Here is a 23284-nt window from a genome sequence, read left to right as displayed (position 1 = left end):
GTAAAATGACAATATTAAAATTTAGTATTTTAGGGGAAGCAATTAATATTTTTAGGTTACATTCCTTTCACGTTACTTGAAATGTCCAATAGAGTTATGAAAATACTTTTGAAACTTAGACAGAAAGAATATAGAAAAAAATAATTCTAGTTACCCTCTACTCAAAACTGGTGAAGTGGAAGAGGTAATTCTTTAACTGGTCTCTTTCTGTTCAGGATATGGGTCTTGATCGTCCCGATCTGAAATGATTAGTAAGAAATTGGTGAGCTACAGTAACTCAGTAAAAATATCAATGTTTTACCACTAATATAAAAAATCAAACGGTTGTAAAAAAATAAAACAACCAATAGAGCACATTTTAAATAAAACTTGGATACTAGTACATTCATTATTTGTTTTACTGAAAATATTAGTATTTTCTCAACTAACCTGTAACTTCTCAAATATTATACATTAAGATAAAAACCAGCATAACAAATATAATAGTATACATATCAAAAGACGTATAATGTTTGATTCTTCACATCTTTCCTGAGTCGGATTTCTTACCAAGTCTATCACTACTCTAACATTTTGACCTTTCCCTACACATGGATGCAGACACTTTCTTTATAATCAAACGATCGTCCCCATATCCCGTCCGGTAATGGACACCACAATTAAAAATCATATCAATACCCCGTATGGTATAAGCAACACTTATAAACTCCCAACTTACCTAGTATGGGACTTTTTAGCCCCATACGGCTAAGAGCAGCGTCCATGGTAGGGTTCATCCTATATACCAGGTCCTACACCTTTTCCCATGATACTGGGTAAGCCCTTTAATTTAACAATGTTAGTTTACACATACATAGTTTCCATTATTATCTAGCCATCAATAACGTGTAAGACTTATATTTCACAAATGCAAGAAAACGAAATCTGTGCTTCAATATTTGTTAAAAGATAAAACCGTAAGTAAAAATAAGATATAATAACATAATAGAATAGAAACATCATGCGTTGCGATAGCACGAAAAGTAAAACGAAACGGTCAATTAAGGTGGAGCAAAATGTAATAATGAAGCGAAATGAACTAAAATCCAATGATTCAAGAAGCGTGATTAAAACATTAATTTTAAACTGATATAACAGAATAAAGATTGAAACAGGTTAGGTCAACTGAATAGACTAAAATTAAAATAAAGTAAAATAAAATGAAGTGAAGTAAAAATAAGCAAATAAGATAAAATGAGAATGAAAATAACGAATAGATAACACAAATAAGCTGATGACAAACATAGACTGATCGGTTACTGCCTCCATCGACAACATATATTTAATAATCAATGGATTGCTAACTACTTATAATTTTTTATTTATTATTAATTTAGCTTTAATTTAACCGTAATAGAGGAAATGGTAAGGAATCCTTACTCTAAGTCGGTGTCCAGAACACTGTCTTTTTCATTGAGTTTCTTGAAGGTTTCCGATTCTTAAATTTCTTGAATTTTCTTGATAAGATTAAAACATATGTCAAAATGACGTAAAAAGACGTGATGAATGACAAAAAGAACAAAAAATATCATCAGGGGTCGGGTTGGGGTTTCGGCACGGCACCACCGCCGTTCTCCACAACTTAGTCCTCTTTCTTTAATGGCTCTTTCTCTCGGTCAGGTTGTTTTCAGATGGTTCTTGGTGAAAATATATTTAAATCATGGTTAGGAGGTATTTTTCGGTGAAATGAGGGAAAAAAGAGAAACTTACTGTCAGTTTCAGCCTTTCAGTGCAGTGGCTCAGCTGAGCTCCATCGTTCCTTCCTCACGGGTTGCGGTTGTTCTTGGTTATCCTACATCGTAAAGATGTTAGGCAGCTAAAGGGTGGTGAACCGGAAGAGCAGGAAGAAAAATTGTGCTCACCAGTGTGTTTTGAGTTTCCAGCACACTGGCGCCGACGTCCTCTAGTGTCTGGGCTTCTTCTCCGGCCACCCTTCTTCTTCTTTTACGGCGAGGTGTGTGTCTACTAGGGTTAGAGTTTGTTTAAAGAGATGCTTAAATACCCCCTTCCCCTCGATTTGGGCTGTCTATCTGGTCTGCGTGGATCATCTTCAGTTGTTCGATCTTGTTTATTAGGGAAACAAATCTAGGTCGTTCGATAGAAGACGTGTGGACCGCTCAATTGCACTTATCCGGAAAATCAATCTGGACCATTTGTGCATGCGAGAGTGAACACGGGCCGTTCGATTGCTCTAACATGCGAATTGCCCACGTGGAGCCCATGTCAGCGTGTCCGCTACGCAGTGCGTCCTAACTCATCGTGCTGCTGACGTGACTGTTCTACGTGGCTTGTACTTCCCTTTTTTGCGATTTGACGTTTGTTTTCAAATTTTTCTTTTAAATATATTCTTTTTTTAGTTATAGTTTCGCCATTTTCTTTAAAATTGTTTTCAATTTTGTTCAAAATACATATATTTTTTAAACAATAATTAAAATTAAACCCTATACTTTTTATTATTATTTTAAAAAATAAATTGCATCATTTTAAGCTAAGTTTTCGACTCGGGATGTTACATAAAATTATTTAGTACTACAAGGCAGAGATGGGAATGGAGGAAAGGTACTCTTCCATTGCATGTATGATTAATATAAATTTTATTTTTTATATTTAACTCTACTTAAATTAACAAAGTTAATTGAAAAATGTTTGATATTGTTTATAATATTATTTTATATTTATTATCAAGTATATTTATGTCAATTTTTTAAATTATATTTTATTTATATTAATATTTATAATTTTTTAATTATGCTTAACTATTTGTTTAGATATTTTATAAAATTTCACTAGATTATTAGAAAATTAGGACTCATGTGTTATTTGTTCTTTCACTTTTTTATATAAAAGTGTAAATTTGGAGTTAAACTATACATATCTATTATGTATGTTCTTAGAAAATTTTTATATTATTAATTATGTCGTTATTAGTAAGTATATGTCATTTAATTATTGAAATTTTATAATTAAAATATATTAAATAAATTATTTCATTGAGGTAACCCAAAAAAATTTAAAGAAAAAGAGGTACAAAAACAGAATCTCAATCCTAAAGGTACTTCTAAAACAACACAGAGCAAACAAACTGCTGGAGAAGAAAGCCCTGTTTTTACCCGACACCACTGCTAAAACATCATTCTTCCCTCTTTCACAAACTCTTGAGGAGGAAAAAGAAAGAGGGACAAAATACAGATATCACCTGGTCCAACCTTCCAAAAAAAGCAAGATACAAGCTGTGAGATCACCACTACTTTAAACAGGTGATAAGTTGAACATGGTAATTAACAATTTAATTAACCATGGAAAAAACAAAGAAGAAATCTTCTTCAAAGAAACCCTCCTGAAAAATGGAACTCACGGCAAACAAGCTTCAATTTCTACATCTGTCATGGTGATTGGTGCAGCAACTCTACAGGACTTGTATGAGGATTAATCCAACTTTATTCTTGGTTTTGAGAAGCTTTCAGGCCTAGTACAGAAACAGACAGGACTATCACTTCAACAATTCAAAGACTGATCTTAGATGCTTCACGAGATCCTTGACACTCATTTTGAATTCCACATCCATCTGCATAATAAATTGATTACCATCAATGGGTTTTTTTCAGCATCTCATAACAACAATACTTCAAGTATTTCCAGTCCAGACTCTGGTATATTCTCTTTCGTTTTAGTTTCAATAAAAAATTTTAAAAAGTTTCCATTCTAATCAGTTTTCAATTTAAGACCCACAAAGACCCATAAACTGGATTTGTTTTTTCCTTTTCAGTTTCCAATTATGCAAGTCAGTAGGGTATGAGGACCAAGACCACCAATAGAAACTTAGTCCAACTGCAGGTTAAGACTTAAGACTTGGCTGTTTGGTTGAGAAACAACTGGCACTGGGGCCATAGCCTAATTCAATGTCCAAAAGATTTTGAAGATTTGAAAACTATGTATTACCATATGCAATTGCAGGTTAATTATAAGGCATACTATATTATTACCTGGGCAATAATTGTAACATCAAGAGCTGAGCTACCAAATGTCATGAGACTGCTATTGATGATTGTGAGGTGGATCTTCTCAACTTCAGCAATTGTTTTCTCCAGGACTCCTTTTCTCTTTTCACAGTGGATTCTAATCAGAACATTCTTATCACAAAACCTGACTTCAATCTCTGGCAGTGGCTCATCATAGGGACAACTTGAGAAATTTTCGTCTGAGAAAGAGTTTTGATCACTCTCCATTGACAATTGAGATTTCTTTACAAAGATTACTGATTCTATGGTTTTCTTCCTGGTATCTTCCTCCAGAATCTTCACTCTCTCCTGCAGTTGCTTCAAATACTTGATAGCATCTCCAAGAACCGAAGCCTTGTCCATCTGCCATGTGAATCAACTTTCTAAGGACTACCAGAAAATCATATGGGAGAAGTAATCTTAAACATTAAGATCATTTGAAAACTCTTAAAAAATTGATTGTGAAATTTTTTTCTAAAACTTTAAACTGGTAGAAAATGACAAAACTAAGTATCCATGCCATCTTCTTAGTACACCTATGGCGATAAGAAAGTCAATTGATGGGCAAACAAATAATAAAAAGTGAATAACAGAGGGATGAAGATATTATCAATATTTAAACTAATAACATCTAACCCTTACATTATCTCAAATAATTAAGATATAATCAACTTTTATAAAAGCTTAAGATAATATAAAATTATATATTTTTTTTATATTCTTAATTGATTGGAGAAAATAAGATGGAAGGAAAAGATTTCTTACCTTTTTAAGGCCAGGAATTATAGCAGACAAGGCTATGAATCTCTGGCTGAGCTTCTCCCGGCGCTTCCTTTCTGCCATAATATGATCCTGTGTTTGAGAAAGCCTAGCAGTGTTTGTGCTACTCTTGTTACTACTTCCCTGGCAAGCCTTGAATGCATGGTTTTGTTTCCGAAAGGAACCTTGAGAAGCCAGTATATCAGCAGGCAGGATATGAATGTTTTCCGCACAAATTGCAGCCTCCTCCTTAGGCTTCATAAAGCTCATCACTTGATTATTAGCATTGGCAAAGGAAAGAGTAGCACTATTTTGAGACACAGCAGCTTGTGGGATTGATGTGAGATAAGGTTTACTTGAATTCCAATTGTTGGATTTCAGTTGTTTCGAGGGTCTATCAATGCCATTGTTATAAGTATTAGCAGAAGGTCTGAGATTGAAAGCTTGGAAAGTGCAGGAGTACTGCTGCAAATTCTCTTCAAAAGCAGCTGTTGATGGCAGTATGCTCAGCTCATCTAGAGGGTTCATTTGCCATTGATGAATAAAACCACAGTCCTCTATTCCCTGTGATTGCAAGTAATTCTCTAAGCTTGAAATTTCTAACAGTACCACAAGAACCTCTTGAAATTGTAAAGATAAAAAGTAGTGCCCAAAACAATTGTTGGAAAAAGACACTCACCAATTCAAATAAGCCACTACTAGATGATTTCTCCATTGAAGATATCCACCTAAACAAGTTATAATGTAATCAAATGGAGTAAAATTTAATAATGAATTAAGCATGATGAACACAAAGAGGCAACAAAGTTCAGAAAAATTCATGATCAAGATCATTTTTTTTTTTATTTCTTCTTCTAACAAACATATCATCAAACACATTAAGGACATGGAAGATGTTATGTAATTCTAAGAACCCAAATGAGATAGGTGAACTATCTAAAGAACAGTCCCGTAGATTCTCAAAACAGAAGCAGCATGATATGATAGTGAAGAAACCTCACCTTTGTTTCAATGATTATTTTCCCTAAATCCCCACCAAACAAGGAGATTTATTTATTTTTTTGGGGGGGTTACCTCAAAACTTTCTTTATTTATAGTTGTTAAACCATCATGGTTTCCTTGTCTCAAGGGAATTAAGAATAAAAATTTTGATGGGTGGATTAAATTCTAAATTGGCAAAACAACAGTGATATTAAATCATAATTGCCTGTCTTTGCTGACAAAATTAATTGCTTAACAAGTCACCTGTTTCTTTTTTGTTGTTTTGTAGACTTTCTTGCAGGATCATCACCAACTAGATGTTGAAATTTCCCTTAAGGTAGGTTGGTTGATTAAAAGAAAAAGTTTCGACCCGACAAATAACGCCGATTTCCCTTCCTCTTTTCAATATTTGTTCACAAACGTATAGATATATACACACACATATTCTCCAGAAAAGTCAACATAGTATATCACTCAAGAGTTCAGTAAGCTAACCCATGTCTGAGCAAGGATCAGGACAGGTTAATGAAGACTTATCTGCCTCAAGCAAAAATTGATTTGAATTTTTTTTTTTATAACTTCTGAACAAATTTAGAAACTTATGTTAGATTTATTTATTAATTTGGACTTAATTCAGTTTAAATAAAATAATGCAGGTTACAAGAGAAAAGCTCTTAAAATTAATTAAATTTAAATTACATATTTCAAATTTTTACTTAGAAAAATTGCATTTTCTAATAAAATTTACATAATACTCTCTTAACCAAACTATGTGTGAATTTATGAATAAATTTTATAAATTTTTTGAATTTATTCAAAATGGATTCTAGTTATTCATTAACCCCTTAAAAAAGGTATTGATTTCTGCTGATTTGTAATTGCCAGCCTGTGTATTATGGTACCTATAATGGGTTTATTGTACATAACCATGTGTTTGGCCAATAATTGTAAATTAACAAGGTTGAATTAAATTAATTAACAGTTAATGTAAAGACTCGGAATTAGAAGAGAAATAAATTTATAAAGTTAATGGGGAAGCGTATAATAATGTTAAGGTTAACATTCCTTACACATAAATTTGAATATCCAATAAGGTTACGAAAATGTTCATTTCATAATGGTTCATAAAAAAAACGAAATAAACATATAAAAATAGTAAATAAATATTGTAGGGAGGTTAACTTCCACTAGCCCTTGATAGGATCCGGGAGATACCTATTCACAGACCTCTTGCTGATTATGATTTGGATATTGATTTTCTTTATCTGAAATGATTAATAGGGGTGAGGTACACTAACCTAATAAGAATATCATATTACTCACCGATATGAAAACTGAATGTTAGTAAAAAAAATATAAACCGACTAATAGAGCTCTTAATTTAAGTAAGTTCATTTATCATAAAGAAAATCATTTATTACATATTTACCGTTATGAGATTTTTAAAATCAATATATAAAGACAATAACTCAAATAACATTATAATTTCTTATACAAGTGAGTAAGAACAACAACTTTCATTTTTATCTACTTACTGGTACCTCTGGGGGTTCATAGGGATGTCCTCATACGTGTGAACTCAATATCTAAACTTGTTAATTATCCGGTCATCCTCATACTCTGTCTGATATGAGTGTCAAATATGTCATCCCTCGATACCCCGTTCAGTATGAGGGTGAATCGAGCCGTCCCTATACCCTATCCGGTATGAGTGCAAAAAATATCATCCATCAATACCCAATCCGGTATGAGGTAACGTTCACGGTAGGGTTCCTTATGTACGCGGTCCATCCACCATCTCTTAGGATATCCAGTAAGACAACCATTTATTAATTTACATCATCAAGCAATTTTTTATTTGTATATTAATTTCACGTCTCACAATCAATCGTAAATCATGCAAAACAAGTGATATATGTATCAAGGAAACACAACTGAATCATTTAACTATTTTAATATATTATCATGTATTTAAAGTTGTACAAACAAATAATCAGTTAAACTAGACAAATAAATAACTAACTAGTTCTGGCTCTATTAGTGATCTGTAATTATTCCTAAAGTTTTCTAAATTTCACGGAATACCATATTATTGATTTCTAAGCTTCAATTCCATAATGGAGAATAGGGTGAGAGATTCTTACCTGAATCGGTGTATGAAATATCGTACTTTCTACTGCGCCTCCTGATGGTCATCAAATTTTTCAAATTTTTCTGCGAAGGTTAAACTTGCTCCAAGTACCTAAAAAATACCCCAAAAATCCAAAATCGGTGTTAAAAATTCTGTATGGCCAATTTTGTGAGTTTGTCACGTAGGACCGCTCAGTCAGCAACTTCGATGAACTGGAGTACGTCGCGTGGCAAGGCACGCTGACATCGGTGCCACGCAAGATGCCACACGGGTGATTCGCTACCCCACGATTGAACGATTTAGGTTCAATCCCGCACGCGTGGATGGCCTGAATTTGTTCTCTCTTTAAATGCATCAGATGGTCGAGATCAAATTGCAATGAATAGTTCAGATTCATTTCTTCCTTAAACGCGATCGGACAGTCAATATCAAATCGCGATAAATGGTCTAGATTCGTTTTCTCCTTAGGCGTGATCGAATAGTCGAGATCAAACGCGATGAACGGTACAGATTAACGCAAGATGAATATAAATATTTTATATCACACTGAATCCGAACCCTATCTGCCAGCCTCCCGCCGGATAAGATGAGCCAGTCGTCGTCGGAGGGAGCCGACCGCCGCCGCACTAGAGCCACCTCCAATCGCCAAAAAATGTAAAAATTCTCTTACCTGCTCGGAATTTGATTCCAAGAACCCCCATGGCCAAATCGAAACAAAAGGGACGACGGGTGAGCCATAAATCTCAGGTGAAGCTCAGCAGAGCCGTCTCGGCCAAAGTCCCAAAACCTTTCTAATGAGCCCCTTTTCGATTCTCATTTTACGTAATTTTTTAACCATTGTGTTCACCATCTTTTTATGTGCAGGTTGATCGAAGAAAGAATCTCAGCTGCGAAGGAGAACCAGTAGAGCTGCTGCACTCGAAGGTCCCCCCATTGGTGAGTTCGATTTTCTATAATTTTTCGGTCAATCGAGACCCTTGACATATTTTTCTGCAGGGATACGACCAAAATCGCCCAAAATCAGACCAAAACTGGCTAGGCCGAGGCAAATTGCCGCCTCAGAGCACAGCGGCACCACTATGCTGGGACTCCAAAATTGGGCGGAACAAGTTTTGGACACTGATTTTGGATTTCTAGATTATTTTTAGGTACGTGACAAGTGTTTTAGATTTCGCAGGGATAATTCAAGAAATTCGGTACCCATTAGAAAGCGTAGTAGACAACGCAGCATCCCGAAACACCGATACAGGTAAGAATCCCTCACCATTTTCTCCGTTACAGCAAATTGAAGCTTAATAATTAATAATTGTGTGTTTTTATGAAAAATTAGAGAACCTTAAAAATAATTACAAGTTACTAGTGGAGTCAGAACCGGTTAGTTCACAGTCGTTTCGATTTCCTATTTATTTTTCTGTATTGTCTATACTTATTTATTATTATACTGTAAGTAACTCAATTGATAGTTTTTAGGGTCTTTTTAGTTATTTTGTTATTTGTTTTTCCCTGCATTATGTGCTAGTATTCCGGTCATTGGTTATTTAGCTGTGTTAAACTATATTGTTACTTAAGTGAACGATGAGTATAAAATGAGATATGGTTATTAAATAATTGATTGTTATGCTAATGAAAATCTGTATAGGAAAGACTTATTGAGTACCCAGAAAAGGGCAAACGAGCCGGGTACATAAAGAACCCTACCGTGAACGTTACCTCAGTCGGATGGGACTGGGAAGTCCCTTACCAGTAAGATTTAGGAGAAATAGTTCACCATCATACCGGACGGGGTATCGAGATGGTGACATATTTGGCACTCATACCATACAGAATATGGAGATGGCTGGTTAACTATTTAATTGGATATTGGGTTCATGAGTAAGAAGAGATCTCTATGGACCCCCAGGGGTACCGGTAAGTAGGTAAAAATATAAAATGATTGTTTCTTATTATCTTCAATGTGATAAATAATAGTACATGAATATGAGTTTTCATAAGTTATTGTTGGGAAAAACTTGTTACACAAATATGGAATAAATAGTTTTCTTTATAGTAAATGAATTTACATTAAATTAATGGCTACATTAGTTATTTTTCTAATTTTTACCAATATTAATTTTTTATATATGTGATTAATGTGATATTTTTACTGGGTTAATGTAGCTCACTCATTCATTAACTATTTCAGATTAAACAGATCAATATCCAGATCCCGATTAACAAGAGGGTTGTGAATAGTTCACCACTCAAACTCCCTTCAAGAGCTAGCGAAGGTCGTCATAGGATTGCTTAGATATTTATCTTTCGTTTATTTTTTTAATTTTCGTTTGTTATTTTAAAATGGAAATTCCCGAAATCCTATTGGGCATTTTAAAGTATAGTGTAAGGAATGTAAATTCTAATTCTATTATTTTGTTTATGCATTTAATTTATAACTATTTTATCCAAAGTTTTAAATTTTTACATGTTTCTTACCCATATACAAAATGAAGTTGCATCTTTTTTTTTTTTTTTTGGGCTCTCTTCTTTTTAATTTCTCATATTTCAAAATGGTTTTTTTTTTTTAATATTTATCCGAAAAGAATTATAAGCATAGACCAATTGAGTATAGGTCACATGAGGCTATGTATAATTCTTAATTAATATGAGATGGAATTATCTTTTATAGAATCTTTGAAATGATCTATTTAATTAATTATTTTTAAGATAAAGTAGACTTCTCCAATTATTTGCTGACCAAATAAGTAAAATTACAACTACGAGACTGAATATTTTTGGGTTCAAAATTTTTTCCCACTACACCAAGTTGTTGGTTGGAATTAAATTATATTTTTGTTAAAAATTATATTATAATTGGTGTACGCACATTATAATAAAATTAAATTATTTTTAATAAACATATTACAAATTATAGAATATGATACGAGAGCATATACATATTATATACTTTCATATATTTAGAGACGCCTTAATGTATGCCTGTCGGATCCCTAATTTGTTTCAATTTAATTGTAATTTAAACTAAAATAAATTAAACAAATAAAATTTTGATTTATTTATTATTAAATTTTAATAAATTTATCTAAGTAAAAGTAATTGAGTCAATTTTTAATCCCATCAACACTCTCATCTCCAATAGACTCCCCCCTCTTTATTCAATTCTTAGATCACTTCTCTATATTTATATTAATTATTATTGTTATTTTAATTAAATAAATTTAATTATTATTAAATATCTTTTTTTATAAAAAAAATTCGTAAAATTTATTTTAATTTAATTATTATAATTCTGTGATGAGTTAAATTATTAATTTAAATAAATTAAATACCACGATCAGTGATTTACCGACTTTCCAGATGAAAATTGTATTATTTTCTTATGTTTTTTTAATAAAAATTGTATTAATATTGATATTAATTAAAATTACCCGCCACTGGCTCAGTTAATTAAAATTACTCCAGAATTCTTTTCAACAATTTATCCAAACACATTCCTATCAAAGAAGCAGCCTTTATCGTCCAATGGCTTCTCCAATCACGAAGCTGGAGTACCGAATCTTAGGGCAGACGGGCCTACAGCTCAGCTTTGTAGGCTTCGGAGCATCTCCCCTTGGCCGTGTCTTTGGTCCCGTTTCTGAAGACGACGGGATCGCCTCCGTCCGTGAAGCCTTCCGTCTCGGCATCAATTTCTTCGATACCTCGCCGTACCTCTATTTCCTCCATCCATTTTTGTTTTCAGTAAACTTCTCATTAATGTCGTTGAAGACGTTTATTTTTGTTTGCTTCTGTTTGGTTACAAGGAAATGTATAGAGAGAGGGGAGAAAAGAACTTTTTGGTTCTCTATAATTGACCTTCTTGGGTTTCTTACTGATTATCTACAAAAGTATGTCTAATTGCTTATAAAAACACATAAGTTAGTACTGGAGTACGTTAGGTAAGTATGATCTGCACTAAGTGAAACTTGGACATCTTTTGATTTGTTTTTGTTTTTTTTTTCGAAAACGTCAATAAAACTAAGCTGTGCCTGGTATTTTAGATAATTTTTAACTTGGATAACCTCATGGTTTAAATACATTCCAATAATGTTTGGGATACGTTATGTTCTGTCTTATTCTGGCTAGTTAAGAAATTATCTGAAAACGATTAGACATGGAGTTGCGGTGGATGCAAATGATGTTGAATGAACTCATTTGAGATGTGGGGTTTTACATTGTTGAGGAATTCGGAAAGTTTGGTTTTAGTTTGAGACATTGAAACATTTGGGATTTCAGGGAATTCATGTAGTTAGAGCAAATGAAAATGAAGGGTAACAGAGCTCACTTTTCTTTCCATGGATCATTGCATCTTTGTGTTTCAGATAAAATATAAAAAGTGTGCATTTCATATCTTAGAATTTTTAATAATGAGTTGTAGAGAGCCTGACTGCTAGACTTTTTTTCCTAGAGCATAAGAAATCAGAAATCTAATTCCTGCAAGCAAGCCTATTGCAAATGTTGTTATGTTATTTTGGATGGCAGAACATTCATAGAATTCTATGTTCACTTCATTATTTAAAAGTTTTCTTAAATTTTTTGAGGAATTAAGTAGATAATAATATGATTTAAAGTCAATTAATATATTTTTTATTCTTAAGAATGTGCATTGCTTCTGGTTTTAATATAATCTTTTTGTCTATAACTGCATACATGCTTGACCTGGCTTCAACAGATTTATCCTGCAGTATCTCTCTCGTAAATCATATCACTATTTTAGCTTTGTTTTTACTTTGTGTTTCTCCTTTCTTACTTTTAAAGGTTCTATGGAGGAACACTATCGGAAAAGGTGCTCGGTAAGGGACTTAAAGCTCTAGGAGTACCTAGAAATGAGTATATCGTGTCAACAAAGTGTGGACGCTATGTTGAGGGTTTCGACTTCAGTGCTGAGAGAGTGACTAGGAGTATTGATGAGAGCTTGGCAAGGTTGCAGCTTGATTATGTTGATATACTGCATTGCCATGACATTGAATTTGGGTCTCTTGATCAGGTCCCTAGTACATATTCTTTTAACAAGCTTTAATGGTTTTAGTTCAGTTTATTTTAATCTCTTTTTAACATGATTTTAGCTATTCACTTTCATGTATTTTTTTCAAGTTTTCTGTCCTAACTCATAAAGTTTTTTGTTTTGCTAACAGATAGTGAGTGAGACAATCCCTGCCCTCCAGAAACTGAAGGAAGCAGGGAAGACTCGTTTCATTGGTATCACTGGGCTTCCATTAGACATTTTCACATATGTGCTTGATCGGGTGCCACCAGGCACAATTGATGTGATTTTGTCATATTGCCACTATAGTATTAATGATTCAACATTGGAGGATTTATTACCTTACTTGAAGAGTAAGGGTGTTGGTATAATCAGTGCTTCTCCACTAGCAATGGGACTCCTTACAGAGTCTGGTCCTCCAGAGTGGCATCCTGCATCATCTGAGCTTAAGGTGTGTGTTTTTAGCATTGAATATGTGCAAATTCTTTTTTCTTTTTCTTAGATTTGTCGCTATGTTAAAGACCTGATATACTGGTTTTCTTTTTGTTATCTTAGTTAGATATGTTTCCGAGGTAGTATACAAAGATCCATCAGATAAGTAAAAGGTCTGTGCATTGACCCACCTAAGTACATGCTCAAAGCTCTTCTAAGCTGGCCTGTGATGGAAAACGTATAAATTAACACAAGCTACTTATAACCTTAAAGTTCTATTTGTGAAGGAATAGAAACAACCAAGACAGCTTTATCAAAATTCTACTAAAAATGGACTTCCATCCAAAAATACATTTTCAAGGAATCAAAATTGTTCCTAAATTTTGTTGATTAGTTTTGTTTTAAAAAGAGTTGCTTCTGAAGTGCTGACCACTGTTTGGTAGGTTTTCATCCAATGAGGATTTGGGCCTATCATTGATTTGTAGTAAGATGATTTAATCATCTATACAAAAAGGGAAGAATGGAAGAGATAGAGGTTGTGATTGAGAGAAAGAGAGGATAAATTGACCGGGTGCATCTTGCACGCAAAAAGAAAAGGTTGGGAAAAAATCAATGTTTTTGGCTGGAATAAACTTACATGCAAATTTGCAAATTATGGCTCCAGTTATTTTGTAAACATATAAGATCTTTCTTTCTTTTGAATTTTGATTAACAATCTGTGCACTTTGTTTTCCTGACAGTCTGCATGCCAAAGTGCTGCTTCCTACTGTAAAGAGAAAGGAAAGAATATTTCAAAGTTAGCTATGCAATACAGCTTGTTAAACAAGGATATTTCTACAGTGTTGGTTGGCATGAATTCTATTAAACAGGTTCCAATTTTATCACTTTCTTAATTCTCTGATTTTCTCTACCTTGTCAACCGGCATGAACTCTGTTAAACGGCTTGGGAGATAATTGGTTAATTTAATTTTTTTCATATGATATAAATATATAACTAGATATAATAAGGTCGAATGCTGACTTGTGTTTAACTTAAGAACTTTCTGTGCTTTAAGGCTGATGGCTTTATGCATTAGAATTAATGTTGAATTATGAATAATATTTTTGAAATAAGAATTATATCAATAATTAAGTAGGTTCCTTCTGATCAATTTATCTTTTGGGTTTATTAATCAATTAAAAATACATCATTTTCTTTTGGTTGGGAGCCTGTCACCAGGGAGACAAGCCAAATGGCAGAAGTTGGGTGGTATGGTATAGAACCCAGGTTTTTGAATTTTTTTAGCGGGAGCAATACCAGCAGCCACACTGCCTGGGCCTTTATCATCATCTATTGATATAAGCATACCTGATAGAATTCACATTGTCTTGAGTTTTGACTGTATGTTTACTGCACGAAGCAGAAAGGGCAAAAAAAAAAAATCTAGCTTCTTAATTTTGTGTCTGCACGAAAACAGATAATAAATGACCTCTTACAAGCATCTTTTACAACCAAATAGTGTTTCTGGTGACATGAAAATATAGACAGTAAACGACCTCTTACCAAATTTGATTCTTTTGTTATGCTTGCCTTTTAACTTCTTTTAATGGTTATTTTATGATACACCTATTTCTCTCTTATTTATTTTTTGCTCATTACTAATCTATCATCTGTTAATTGCATTTAGCGATGATAAAACACATTTAAAGTCAATATTTGCCTCCCTTTGGTTCTCTAGTTAACTTCTGCTCCTTCAACTCCAAATATGTATAACCTATTCCCATAGTCTATATAGGATTCCTCCTGTATCATATGTTATATTTAGTAGATTTAGTTGTATCCTTCCTATCTTTTGGTCATAGGGTGTTTGGCTACATCACCATGGACAACCATCACTATGCATACAGCTAATAGCATTTTTAGGCTAATTGGTGTACTCAGCATGTAACTTACCTATCAACATGTTGGTAATCGTAGCCAATTGTAAGTATCATAAAAAAAAAAGAAGCAATGTTCTTTTCCCATTAGACTGACTGAAAAGGGAGCAAACTGCTGGCTATTGGTCAACTAGTGCCATTAAAATGCTCTTTTGCCTGGTGTGTTTACGGTGCTAATAAAATGTACTCCATGTCAGCACAATGAAATCCACGATTCAGAGCAAACATATTTATGAAAAAAAGAAAAATATGCAAAAGTTGTTTGACAGATTTATATTTTTCAAGAATATGCATCCTGAACTATTGTAAGATAATGCATTTTGATAATCAGGTGGAGGAAAATGTTAGAGCTGCTACAGAGCTTTTGCAATTTGGTGTAGACAGTGAGACACTAGCAGAGGTCGAAGCCATCCTCAAACCTGTAAAGAATCTGACATGGCCAAGTGGAGTTCAGAAGAGCTGACCTCCTTGGAAACCTGCTAGAATTTGCTTGTATGTTTAATATTATGTTTCTAAAAGTGCCTACATTGTTAATTCTGCAGGAATATCTAACTACCAAGCGAAGGAGCTCTTTTGCTCATTGCCCCTACTGGAAAAACTTGATCCATAAACAGAAGATTCATTCAAGTTTTATAAGTATTAATATGTGAATAAGGTTCAAGTTTTTAAGTTAAAATGGATTGAGTTACTTCTGTTTTTATAAAATAAGTCAGATGGGAATGTTTAGTAGTGTTGGAGCACAATAATGGACAAATCTTATCATATAATATTATGTTTGTATGAAAACTATTGTATTTTTCTGAAAAAACAAGAGTTAAATCTTGTCTCTATTAATTAAAAATCTTGTATCTATAATTTTCTAGCTCTGCCTCTGTTTATATTGTAATAAGGTAGAGAACTGCAAAATAAACGCTGCTAAGAATTGGGATTGTAATAGTTTAAATTTCACATCACAAACTTATTGACCTTTAATCCTGATTTGGTTTATTTATATGTTACTTCAGTCTTGTTATAAATAATTAATTTCTTACTTAAAAATATTACTTATTACAATAAATATAATAATCTAAGAAAAATTTCATTTCATAAAATTTTACTGATCATTTCAAATTCATGTCAAAGAAACATAGAAACTATATCCATATTTTTCTGTTTTATTTATAGTGGGTATTGACATTCTATCTAGAAAAACAAAGAATAAATATACTTAATTCCGAAATATGTGAATTTATACGGACTTGCTCATGGTTCAATTATTCAAGTCTAAACTTTTATCCAAGCTCAACGTTAAAAATATTATTTTGAGTTTGACCTATAAGCCTATACAATTTTTTTGATAAAAAATACATATTATTATAAATTATGAAAAAAGGGGAAATATATTATACGAGATAATTATTTTTACAAATAAATCCGGTCCATAGCCCACCAAAAGAGAGTTTGGGCTAGATAATTAGGGGTAGCCTAATTGTGCACCTCTTTTGGGCGAGGAGAAGATGGAGGTGCCTATGAGAAAGTACGCAAAGAAAATAAACGATAGTGAAATGTGGCCTCCGCAAAGGAAATATGTGGAACCAATCCCTCAATATTTCATGTAAAATAGTTTTGATACTGTATATATAGCTCCAGTAACTTACTATAAGTTGAGGTCAAATGTATGTGATATTGTCCTGCATGCATGATATCATCACTAAATTGCCTTTGGTTTCTCCAATAAAACAAGAAATCTACCATGATTGATACATATAAGGAAACTTAGTTGTAGAGAGTCACCTAGGGAGATGAATTGACTTGATCTAGTAATAGATTTGACATCTATTCCACCATTGACAAGCATGGGAATGTTGAGAACTTTATGCCCCAAGGAGAGAGAAACCAGAATAATCTAGTGACAGGACATTTGAGAATAAGATGTCGTATAGTATCTGCTTTATCTAGTCTAAATAATCTACAAGAAAAAAAAATTAGGGTAGCAGTTACGGGTACTCAATTGTGGAAAAATATTATGGAGGATCTGCCACCAGAGCATTTTATGTCTTGGTAGGATCTTAACTCGTTGTAATAACTTCTAGGAGCAGAATCACTAGGCATTTTGTGAACTTTTTCCTTTAATAAGAGTAAGGAACTTGACTTGGTAGGATAGTCACTCGTAGGCGCGTACTTCTATTGTCATACGTCTGTTTCATTCGATAAAGAGGGAATTGGGATCTAAGATAATGTTAATATAAAAAATTGAGTATTGTTTCGAGAGAAGGCTGGTATCCCAAATATGGGTTTTTATTGATTGATGAAATCAAGAATGGATGGTATTCTCTGTGCCTATTGTTTTAAAGACATCCCACTGCGTTACCTCCCTGTTTGCAAGTAACCCCTTCTAGAAAAGTAAGTCTTGGGGTTTTAAGGACGACTGAGTAGAGTTTGTCATCTAAAATACTTAGCATTTAGGAACTAGGTTTAAATAAATGGTGGGGGTTGTTACTACTAAAGCCACATTGAAGTTCAGATACAAGGCTAAACTCTTTTTTTATTTATGCAAGGTTAGTGTAGATCATTTTAATAGATAGTACCCATGTTAAAAAGAATCCGAGCTTCCCCACCAAAACTTCCTCATTGTTTGTGTCAGAGTCTGAAGAAGTGTCTTAGGTAATTGATATATAGACATAACATCTGTAGGTTGGGCTAGCAAGACTGACTGAATAAGCAGTGTTCGGTAGTCCACTTCCATGATTTTAGTTTAGCTTTGAGTTTTTCAAATAGAAACCTAAAAGAATAAATAGATTTCCCATTAAGATATAGTGTTATTGCTAATTATATATTAGATCTATTTCTTGCTCATTTCTTTCCATTCCCTTCAATTTTTCCCTTCATTTTACATAGCCATTATTGGAGGATGAATAAGATAGGGGATAAATTACTTGCAATTCTTGTTACTTTCAGTTTAAGAAAATAACACTTACAAATAAAATAATCAACAAAGCATAAAGAAAAATAGACATAAAGATTTTAACGTGGTTCGACACTAAAGCCTACATCCACGGTTGAAGATGGTGAATAACTTTATTATATCAAGAGAAATAGTTATAGGAGTATGTAAATACCTCACTACCCAAATCCCAAATGCAATCAAACTCTTTTTTTTTTTTTTAGAATCTCTATTTTTTTCATAATTTTTTTTTTTGGAATCTCTCTTTTTTCTCTCTCTATTTTTTCCTCTCTAATTTATTTTTCTTTTTCTCTATTTGTTTATATGGGGGAGTCACCACTGCTGCAAATTTTTTTAGAGAATTCCTCTTCAATTCACAATCTTTCAAATTTATCATCATTCTTAACAATTTTTGCACTGTAAATACAAATTATTAATCAATTTATGAGATTAGACATCACAGCAAATGCAAACAAAAAATATAAAATAATTAATTAAGCAAGCTAACGTACCTTCTCCTCTTCTCCTTCTAGATATCTTTAAAACTGGATATCATGCATTTAGTATCTCCATTGTTGTAATCAACTTTCATATAGCTATTTCTAGTCTAAACCATATATAATTCAGCTATGAAAATATATGTAGTTTGAATCAAACATTATAAGAAAATAACATGTAACCATGTAAAATAAAAAATCGATAATATGAAAATTAAACAATCTTATCTAGCTAATTTTTAGAGAATCAACTTCATTTGAGACTCAATGTACTCTTCATCAATAATTGAAGGCCTAGGCCGTTTAAGCTGCCAAACCACAAATAAAAACAAGTTAAAAAATGTCCTGTGTGCATGTATATGCTTATACTTGTGTGAGAGAGAAATAGGTTTACCTTGTGTTTTTTAATAAGTATCGGTTTTTCCACACGTTGCTTAGTTTGAGGCTGCAAACTCTTGAAAAGTGCTATAGAATGAATTGATGGGTAATGAGCATTTATATCCTTATACTTGTATGAGAGAGAAATAGGTTTACCTCATGTTTTTTAATAAGTATCGGCTTCCCCACGCATTGCTTGGTTGGAGGCTGCAAACTCTGTAAAAGTGCTTTAAAATGAATTGATGGGCTCTAAGCATTTACATCCTTATACTTGTGTGAGAGAGAAATAGGTTTACCTCATATTGTTTAATAAGTATTGACTTCCCACTCGTAGCTTGGTTGGAGGCTGCAAATTCTGTAAAAGTGCTTTAGAATGAATCGATGAGCTATGAGCATTTACATCTTTATATTTGTGTGAGAGAGAAATAGGTTTACCTCATGTTTTTTAATAAGTATCGGCTTCCTCACGCGTTGCTTGGTTGGAGGTTGCAAACTCTGCAAAAGCACTTTAAAATGAATCGATGGGCTATGAGCATTTACATCCTTATACTTGTGTGAGAGAGAAATAGGTTTGCGTCATATTTTTCAATAAGTATCGGTTTCCCCACGTGTTGCTTGGTTGGAGGGTGCAAACTCTGCAAAAGCACTTTAGAATGAATCGATGGGCTATGAGCATTTACATCCTTAAACTTATATGAGAGAGAAATAAGTTTACCTCATGTTTTTCAATAAGTATTGGTTTTCCCATGTGTTATTTGGTTGGAGACTGCAAATTCTGTAAAAGTGCTTTAGAATGAATTGATGATTATGAGCATTTAAATCCTTATCATAGAGAGAGAAAGAGTTTCACATCAATATATTTGAATAAGCTTAGAATTTTCTATGCTATGCCCTGTTGGAGGCTGCAATTTTACAAAGGTGATTCAGAATGAACAAATTGAGACACAACTTGAGCCCAATTACCAGAAATTTCTTTTGCCTATGTGCATTCACATGCTAATACTTGAAAGATAAAGAGCTTTACCTCAAGTTTTTGAATAAGTTTCGGCTTCCCCATGCCATGCCCTGTTGGAGGCTGCAATTTTTGCAGAGGTGCTTCAAAATGAATTGATTATAACACAACTTAAGCGCAATTACCAGATATTTCTTTTGCCTATGTGCATTCACGTGCTTATACTTGAAACACAAAGAGTTTTACCTCTTGTCTTTGGATGAGCTTCAGCTTCCCCATGCCATGCCCTGTTGGAGGCTATAATTTTTGTAAAAGTGCTTAAGAATGAATTGATTAGGACATAACTTAAGCCTAATTACCAATGATTTTCTTTGTCTATGTGCATCTAAATGCTTATAATTGAGAGATAAAGAGCTTAGCTTAACCTCACATTTTTTAATAAGCTTTAGCTTGCACATGCGTTGCCTTGTTGGAGGCTGCAATTCTTGCCAAAATGCTTTAGATTGACTCAGAATCTGATGATTGGGACGCGACTTAATCGTAATTATCAGAGGTTTTTTAGGCTGCTCCAATTGAGGCTCTCTTCCAGGTTGTGAGTTTGATAAAGAAGCTTTCTTTTCATCACCTAAATGAAGAACCAAAAAGAAAGTATTTTATGTTGTTTGAGAACAAACAACAAGAACAATAAAGTAGATGCATTCTCACATATAAAGAGTCACAAAGCAGCCGAATTGGCAGAGAACTTTACCAAGTTTTGGCTTTCTTACAAGTAGTGTAGAAAGTTCACAATCAGGGTCGAATAGAAACAAGTAGTCTTGAAATTCTATAATCATTTGACATTTTGTCTTTTGATCAAAAAGACTAACTGATGTACTTTTGTCATGGAGATGGTAATTAATAGATTATTATTTTAGCAAAAGTAGAAAATTTAAATTGAAAATTATGTTATGATTTAAATGTACATACAGGCAGGAGTGAAATGATAATACTTACAGTTTTCATGGGTTTTACAATCTTGGTTGTCAATTACCGCTGCACTAATTTTCTATCTTTCATTAGTCTTTTTGCAATAGGTTGGAAGGAGCCAAAAATAAAGAAAGAACCACAGCTACTATAAAGATGAAGCATAACATATTAGATATTAGGGAAATTCAAAGCTTGAAACTATTATAGCTTTAGCGTATAAATCATAAGGTAATCAAAAATCACTAACTCGTTGAAAGTTCTTACATAAAAAAGACATGATAAATATTAAATAAAATTAATCTTCTTCTCATGAAAAAGAGACTTAATGTTTCTTCTCAAGAAAATAAATCACAGAAGGGAGAAGAAAAATCATAAGGTAAGGAACCTTGTACCGAATCCCACGTTCATGTTCTCCTTAAGGAAAAGAGAGAGGTAAATATCAACAATGGAGCATCCTGTTTTTCGAATTTCTCCAACCTCGAACTACTAAAGAACAAATTCAAGATTCCAATGTCATTTGATAACAACCAGTGATGAAATCCGGCCGAGACTTTATCAAAATCAGAAATCTTGATCGATATCCAAACCAACATGATTCTTTCTCGTTCTTACTCAACTAGGAGGAATTGACCTGAGTTGTCGAGGGTTTAGTTATCAAGAGAGAGCAAGAAGGCTAAACCGTTACCATAACCTATGAAAAATATGTGGTGGCCGATTCTTAGTCAAAGAACTAAACGAGGTTAAGACTTTTTGGGAGTCCTACGACGTCATTTTAGAGGTGAGAGTGTTACGAGCATGAAAGAAGAGATATTCTCCACAAGAACTCCTCTGTTCTCCTTCGATTCCAAGAGAAATAAATGCAAAAAGAAATCTTGATCGGTATCCAAACCAACATGATTCTCTTTCGTTCTTAGTCAAATGGGAGGAATTGACCTGGTCTATCGAGGGTCTGGTTATCAGGAGAGAGGAAGAAGGCCAAACCGTCACCATAGCCTATGAAAAGTATGTGGTGGCCGATTTTTGGTCCAAAAATTGAACTGAGAAAGACACTCTGGGAGTCCTACAATGCCATTTAAGAGGTGAGAGTCTTACGGAGCGTGAAAGAAGAGATATTTTCCACAAGAACTCCTTTGTTCTTCTTCGACTCTAAGAGAAAAAAATGCAAAAAGAAATCTTGGTCGGCATCCAAACCAACATGATTCTCTCTCGTTCTTGATCAACTGGAAGGAATTGACCTGGGCTGCCGAGAATCTAGTTATCGGGAGAGAGTATGAAGGTCAAGCCGTCACCATAACATGTGAAAAGTATGTGGTGGCCAATTCTTGGTCCAAGAACTGAACTGGGTAAGATTATGTGGGAATCCTACGACGACGTTTCAGAGGTGAGAGTGTTGCGGAGCGTAAAAGAATAGACATTTTCCACAAGAACTTCTCTGTTCTCCTTCGATTCTAAGAGAAAGAAATACAAAAAGAAATCTTGATTCGTATCCAAACCAACATGATCCTTTTTCGTTCTTGGTCAACTCAGAGGAATTGACCTGGGCTGCTAAGGGTCTAGTTATCAAGAGTAAGAAGGCCAAACTGTCACCATAACCTGTGAAAAGTATGTGGTGGCTGATTCTTGGTCCAAGAACTGAACTGAGTAAGACTTTCTGGGAGTCATACGACGCCGTTTCGGAGGTGAGAGTGTTGCAGAGCGTGAAAGAAGAGACATTCTCCACAAGAACTCATCTGTTCTCCTCCAACTCCAAGAGAAAGAAATACAAAAAGAACTCTAAATGGATAAAATCACTTACTCGTTATGCTTTTCCTTCCTCATTTTTTTTTTTTGGATAATTTTCGATTGATTGATAATAGAGACGAAATTTGTTGGAAGTTTTTTATTTTTGCTTGATTTCAGATTCTGCTTTACTCGCTCTCTATTTCACTCTAAAAAAAAAAAAGAAAAATCTTCTTTTTGTGTCTCTCTGCCTATGAAAGAAGAGGGAGGAAAGTTTATGAAGAGGCTAATTTATAGGCTTTAGGCTGAAGAAGAAACGTTTTGGTAATTTCGAGCTTGCCCCATGCGAAGAAAAGGAAGAGAGAAATAAATGGGGCGAGGATGGGTTAGATTAAATGAGAATGGGTTTTTTCTTTGGGCTTTGGGACGAAAAGACAAAGGATAAATGGGTTTATCTGGAAGATGGGTCAAGATTTTCCTCTGCTCGGTTGGGCTTTGGATATTATTTTGGGCTAATAGATTAAAAGGGCTAAGCTGGAGTTTGCTTTTGTATTTTATTGTCTTCGGTTACTTAATTT

General features: G+C 33.6%; 3 protein-coding genes across 20 annotated transcripts; 1 reads left to right on the top strand and 2 right to left on the bottom strand.

The window, feature by feature from the left end:
* Positions 1-2975: 2975 nt before the first annotated feature.
* On the bottom strand, positions 2976-6311 carry LOC110818982 (transcription factor bHLH18-like). 3 transcript variants are annotated; one of them, XM_022048045.2, is made up of 5 exons: positions 6042-6311; positions 5476-5524; positions 4803-5360; positions 4023-4400; positions 2976-3604 (listed from the first exon to the last, which is right to left on the bottom strand). In XM_022048045.2, the coding sequence occupies exons 2-5, from the start codon at positions 5509-5511 to the stop codon at positions 3530-3532; spliced, it is 1047 nt and encodes a 348-aa protein (XP_021903737.1). In that variant the 5' UTR covers positions 5512-5524; positions 6042-6311; the 3' UTR covers positions 2976-3529. The 3 variants fall into 3 exon arrangements, with proteins under 3 accessions (XP_021903737.1, XP_088062342.1, XP_021903738.1); XM_088206216.1 differs by lacking the exon at positions 6042-6311 and adding an exon at positions 5798-6012 and having other exon boundaries at positions 2976-3505; XM_022048046.2 differs by lacking the exon at positions 6042-6311 and adding an exon at positions 5798-6010.
* A 5061-nt stretch (positions 6312-11372) lies between these two features.
* LOC110818987 (NAD(P)-linked oxidoreductase superfamily protein) lies at positions 11373-16133 on the top strand. Its single transcript, XM_022048055.2, has 5 exons — positions 11373-11606; positions 12697-12925; positions 13074-13373; positions 14095-14223; positions 15603-16133. Exons 1-5 carry the CDS (start codon positions 11425-11427, stop codon positions 15732-15734), a joined length of 972 nt encoding a protein of 323 aa, XP_021903747.2. The 5' UTR covers positions 11373-11424; the 3' UTR covers positions 15735-16133.
* Positions 16134-18688: 2555 nt separating this feature from the next.
* Positions 18689-23069, bottom strand: LOC110819047 (uncharacterized). Of its 16 annotated transcripts, none has more exons than XR_015812903.1 (10): positions 20770-23037; positions 20452-20646; positions 20268-20318; positions 20094-20164; positions 19785-19844; positions 19505-19564; positions 19366-19424; positions 19226-19285; positions 19086-19145; positions 18689-18999 (listed from the first exon to the last, which is right to left on the bottom strand). XR_015812903.1 is itself a non-coding variant. In XM_088206634.1 (9 exons), exons 4-9 carry the CDS (start codon positions 19815-19817, stop codon positions 18945-18947), a joined length of 309 nt encoding a protein of 102 aa, XP_088062760.1. In that variant the 5' UTR covers positions 19818-19844; positions 20094-20144; positions 20268-20308; positions 20452-23069; the 3' UTR covers positions 18689-18944. The 16 variants fall into 16 exon arrangements, 10 of the variants coding, with proteins under 10 accessions (XP_088062760.1, XP_088062764.1, XP_088062759.1 ...); XR_015812905.1 differs by having other exon boundaries at positions 20094-20144; positions 20770-23030; XR_015812904.1 differs by having other exon boundaries at positions 19505-19704; positions 20094-20144; positions 20770-23021.
* Positions 23070-23284: the final 215 nt, after the last annotated feature.

The sequence above is a fragment of the Carica papaya genome, chromosome 6 (assembly GCF_054855325.1).
Source record: "Carica papaya isolate Zhongbai chromosome 6, ASM5485532v1, whole genome shotgun sequence".
Taxonomy (NCBI): Eukaryota; Viridiplantae; Streptophyta; class Magnoliopsida; order Brassicales; family Caricaceae; genus Carica; species Carica papaya.
The sequence above is the reverse complement of the archived record's forward strand: the minus strand, read 5'-3'. Positions and strand labels throughout refer to the sequence as shown.

What these genes read in the sequence shown, in the direction of transcription:
- LOC110818982 (XM_022048045.2), bottom strand. Translation starts at nt 5,511, where the DNA reads ATGGAGAAATCATCTAGTAGTGGCTTATTTGAATTG. An exon ending in GTAGTGGCTTATTTGAATTG is followed by an intron (nt 5,361 to 5,475) that starts GTGAGTGTCTTT and finishes TTGCAATCACAG; the next exon opens with GGAATAGAGGACTGTGGTTT. An exon ending in TAATTCCTGGCCTTAAAAAG is followed by an intron (nt 4,401 to 4,802) that starts GTAAGAAATCTT and finishes TTCACATGGCAG; the next exon opens with ATGGACAAGGCTTCGGTTCT.
- LOC110818987 (XM_022048055.2), top strand. Translation starts at nt 11,425, where the DNA reads ATGGCTTCTCCAATCACGAAGCTGGAGTACCGAATCTTAGGGCAGACG. An exon ending in CTGCATCATCTGAGCTTAAG is followed by an intron (nt 13,374 to 14,094) that starts GTGTGTGTTTTT and finishes TTTTCCTGACAG; the next exon opens with TCTGCATGCCAAAGTGCTGC. An exon ending in GCATGAATTCTATTAAACAG is followed by an intron (nt 14,224 to 15,602) that starts GTTCCAATTTTA and finishes TTTGATAATCAG; the next exon opens with GTGGAGGAAAATGTTAGAGC.
- LOC110819047 (XM_088206630.1), bottom strand. Translation starts at nt 19,817, where the DNA reads ATGGGAAAACCAATACTTATTGAAAAACATGAG. An exon ending in TACTTATTAAACAATATGAG is followed by an intron (nt 19,286 to 19,365) that starts GTAAACCTATTT and finishes GCACTTTTACAG; the next exon opens with AGTTTGCAGCCTCCAACCAA. An exon ending in TACTTATTAAAAAACACAAG is followed by an intron (nt 19,000 to 19,085) that starts GTAAACCTATTT and finishes GTGGTTTGGCAG; the next exon opens with CTTAAACGGCCTAGGCCTTC.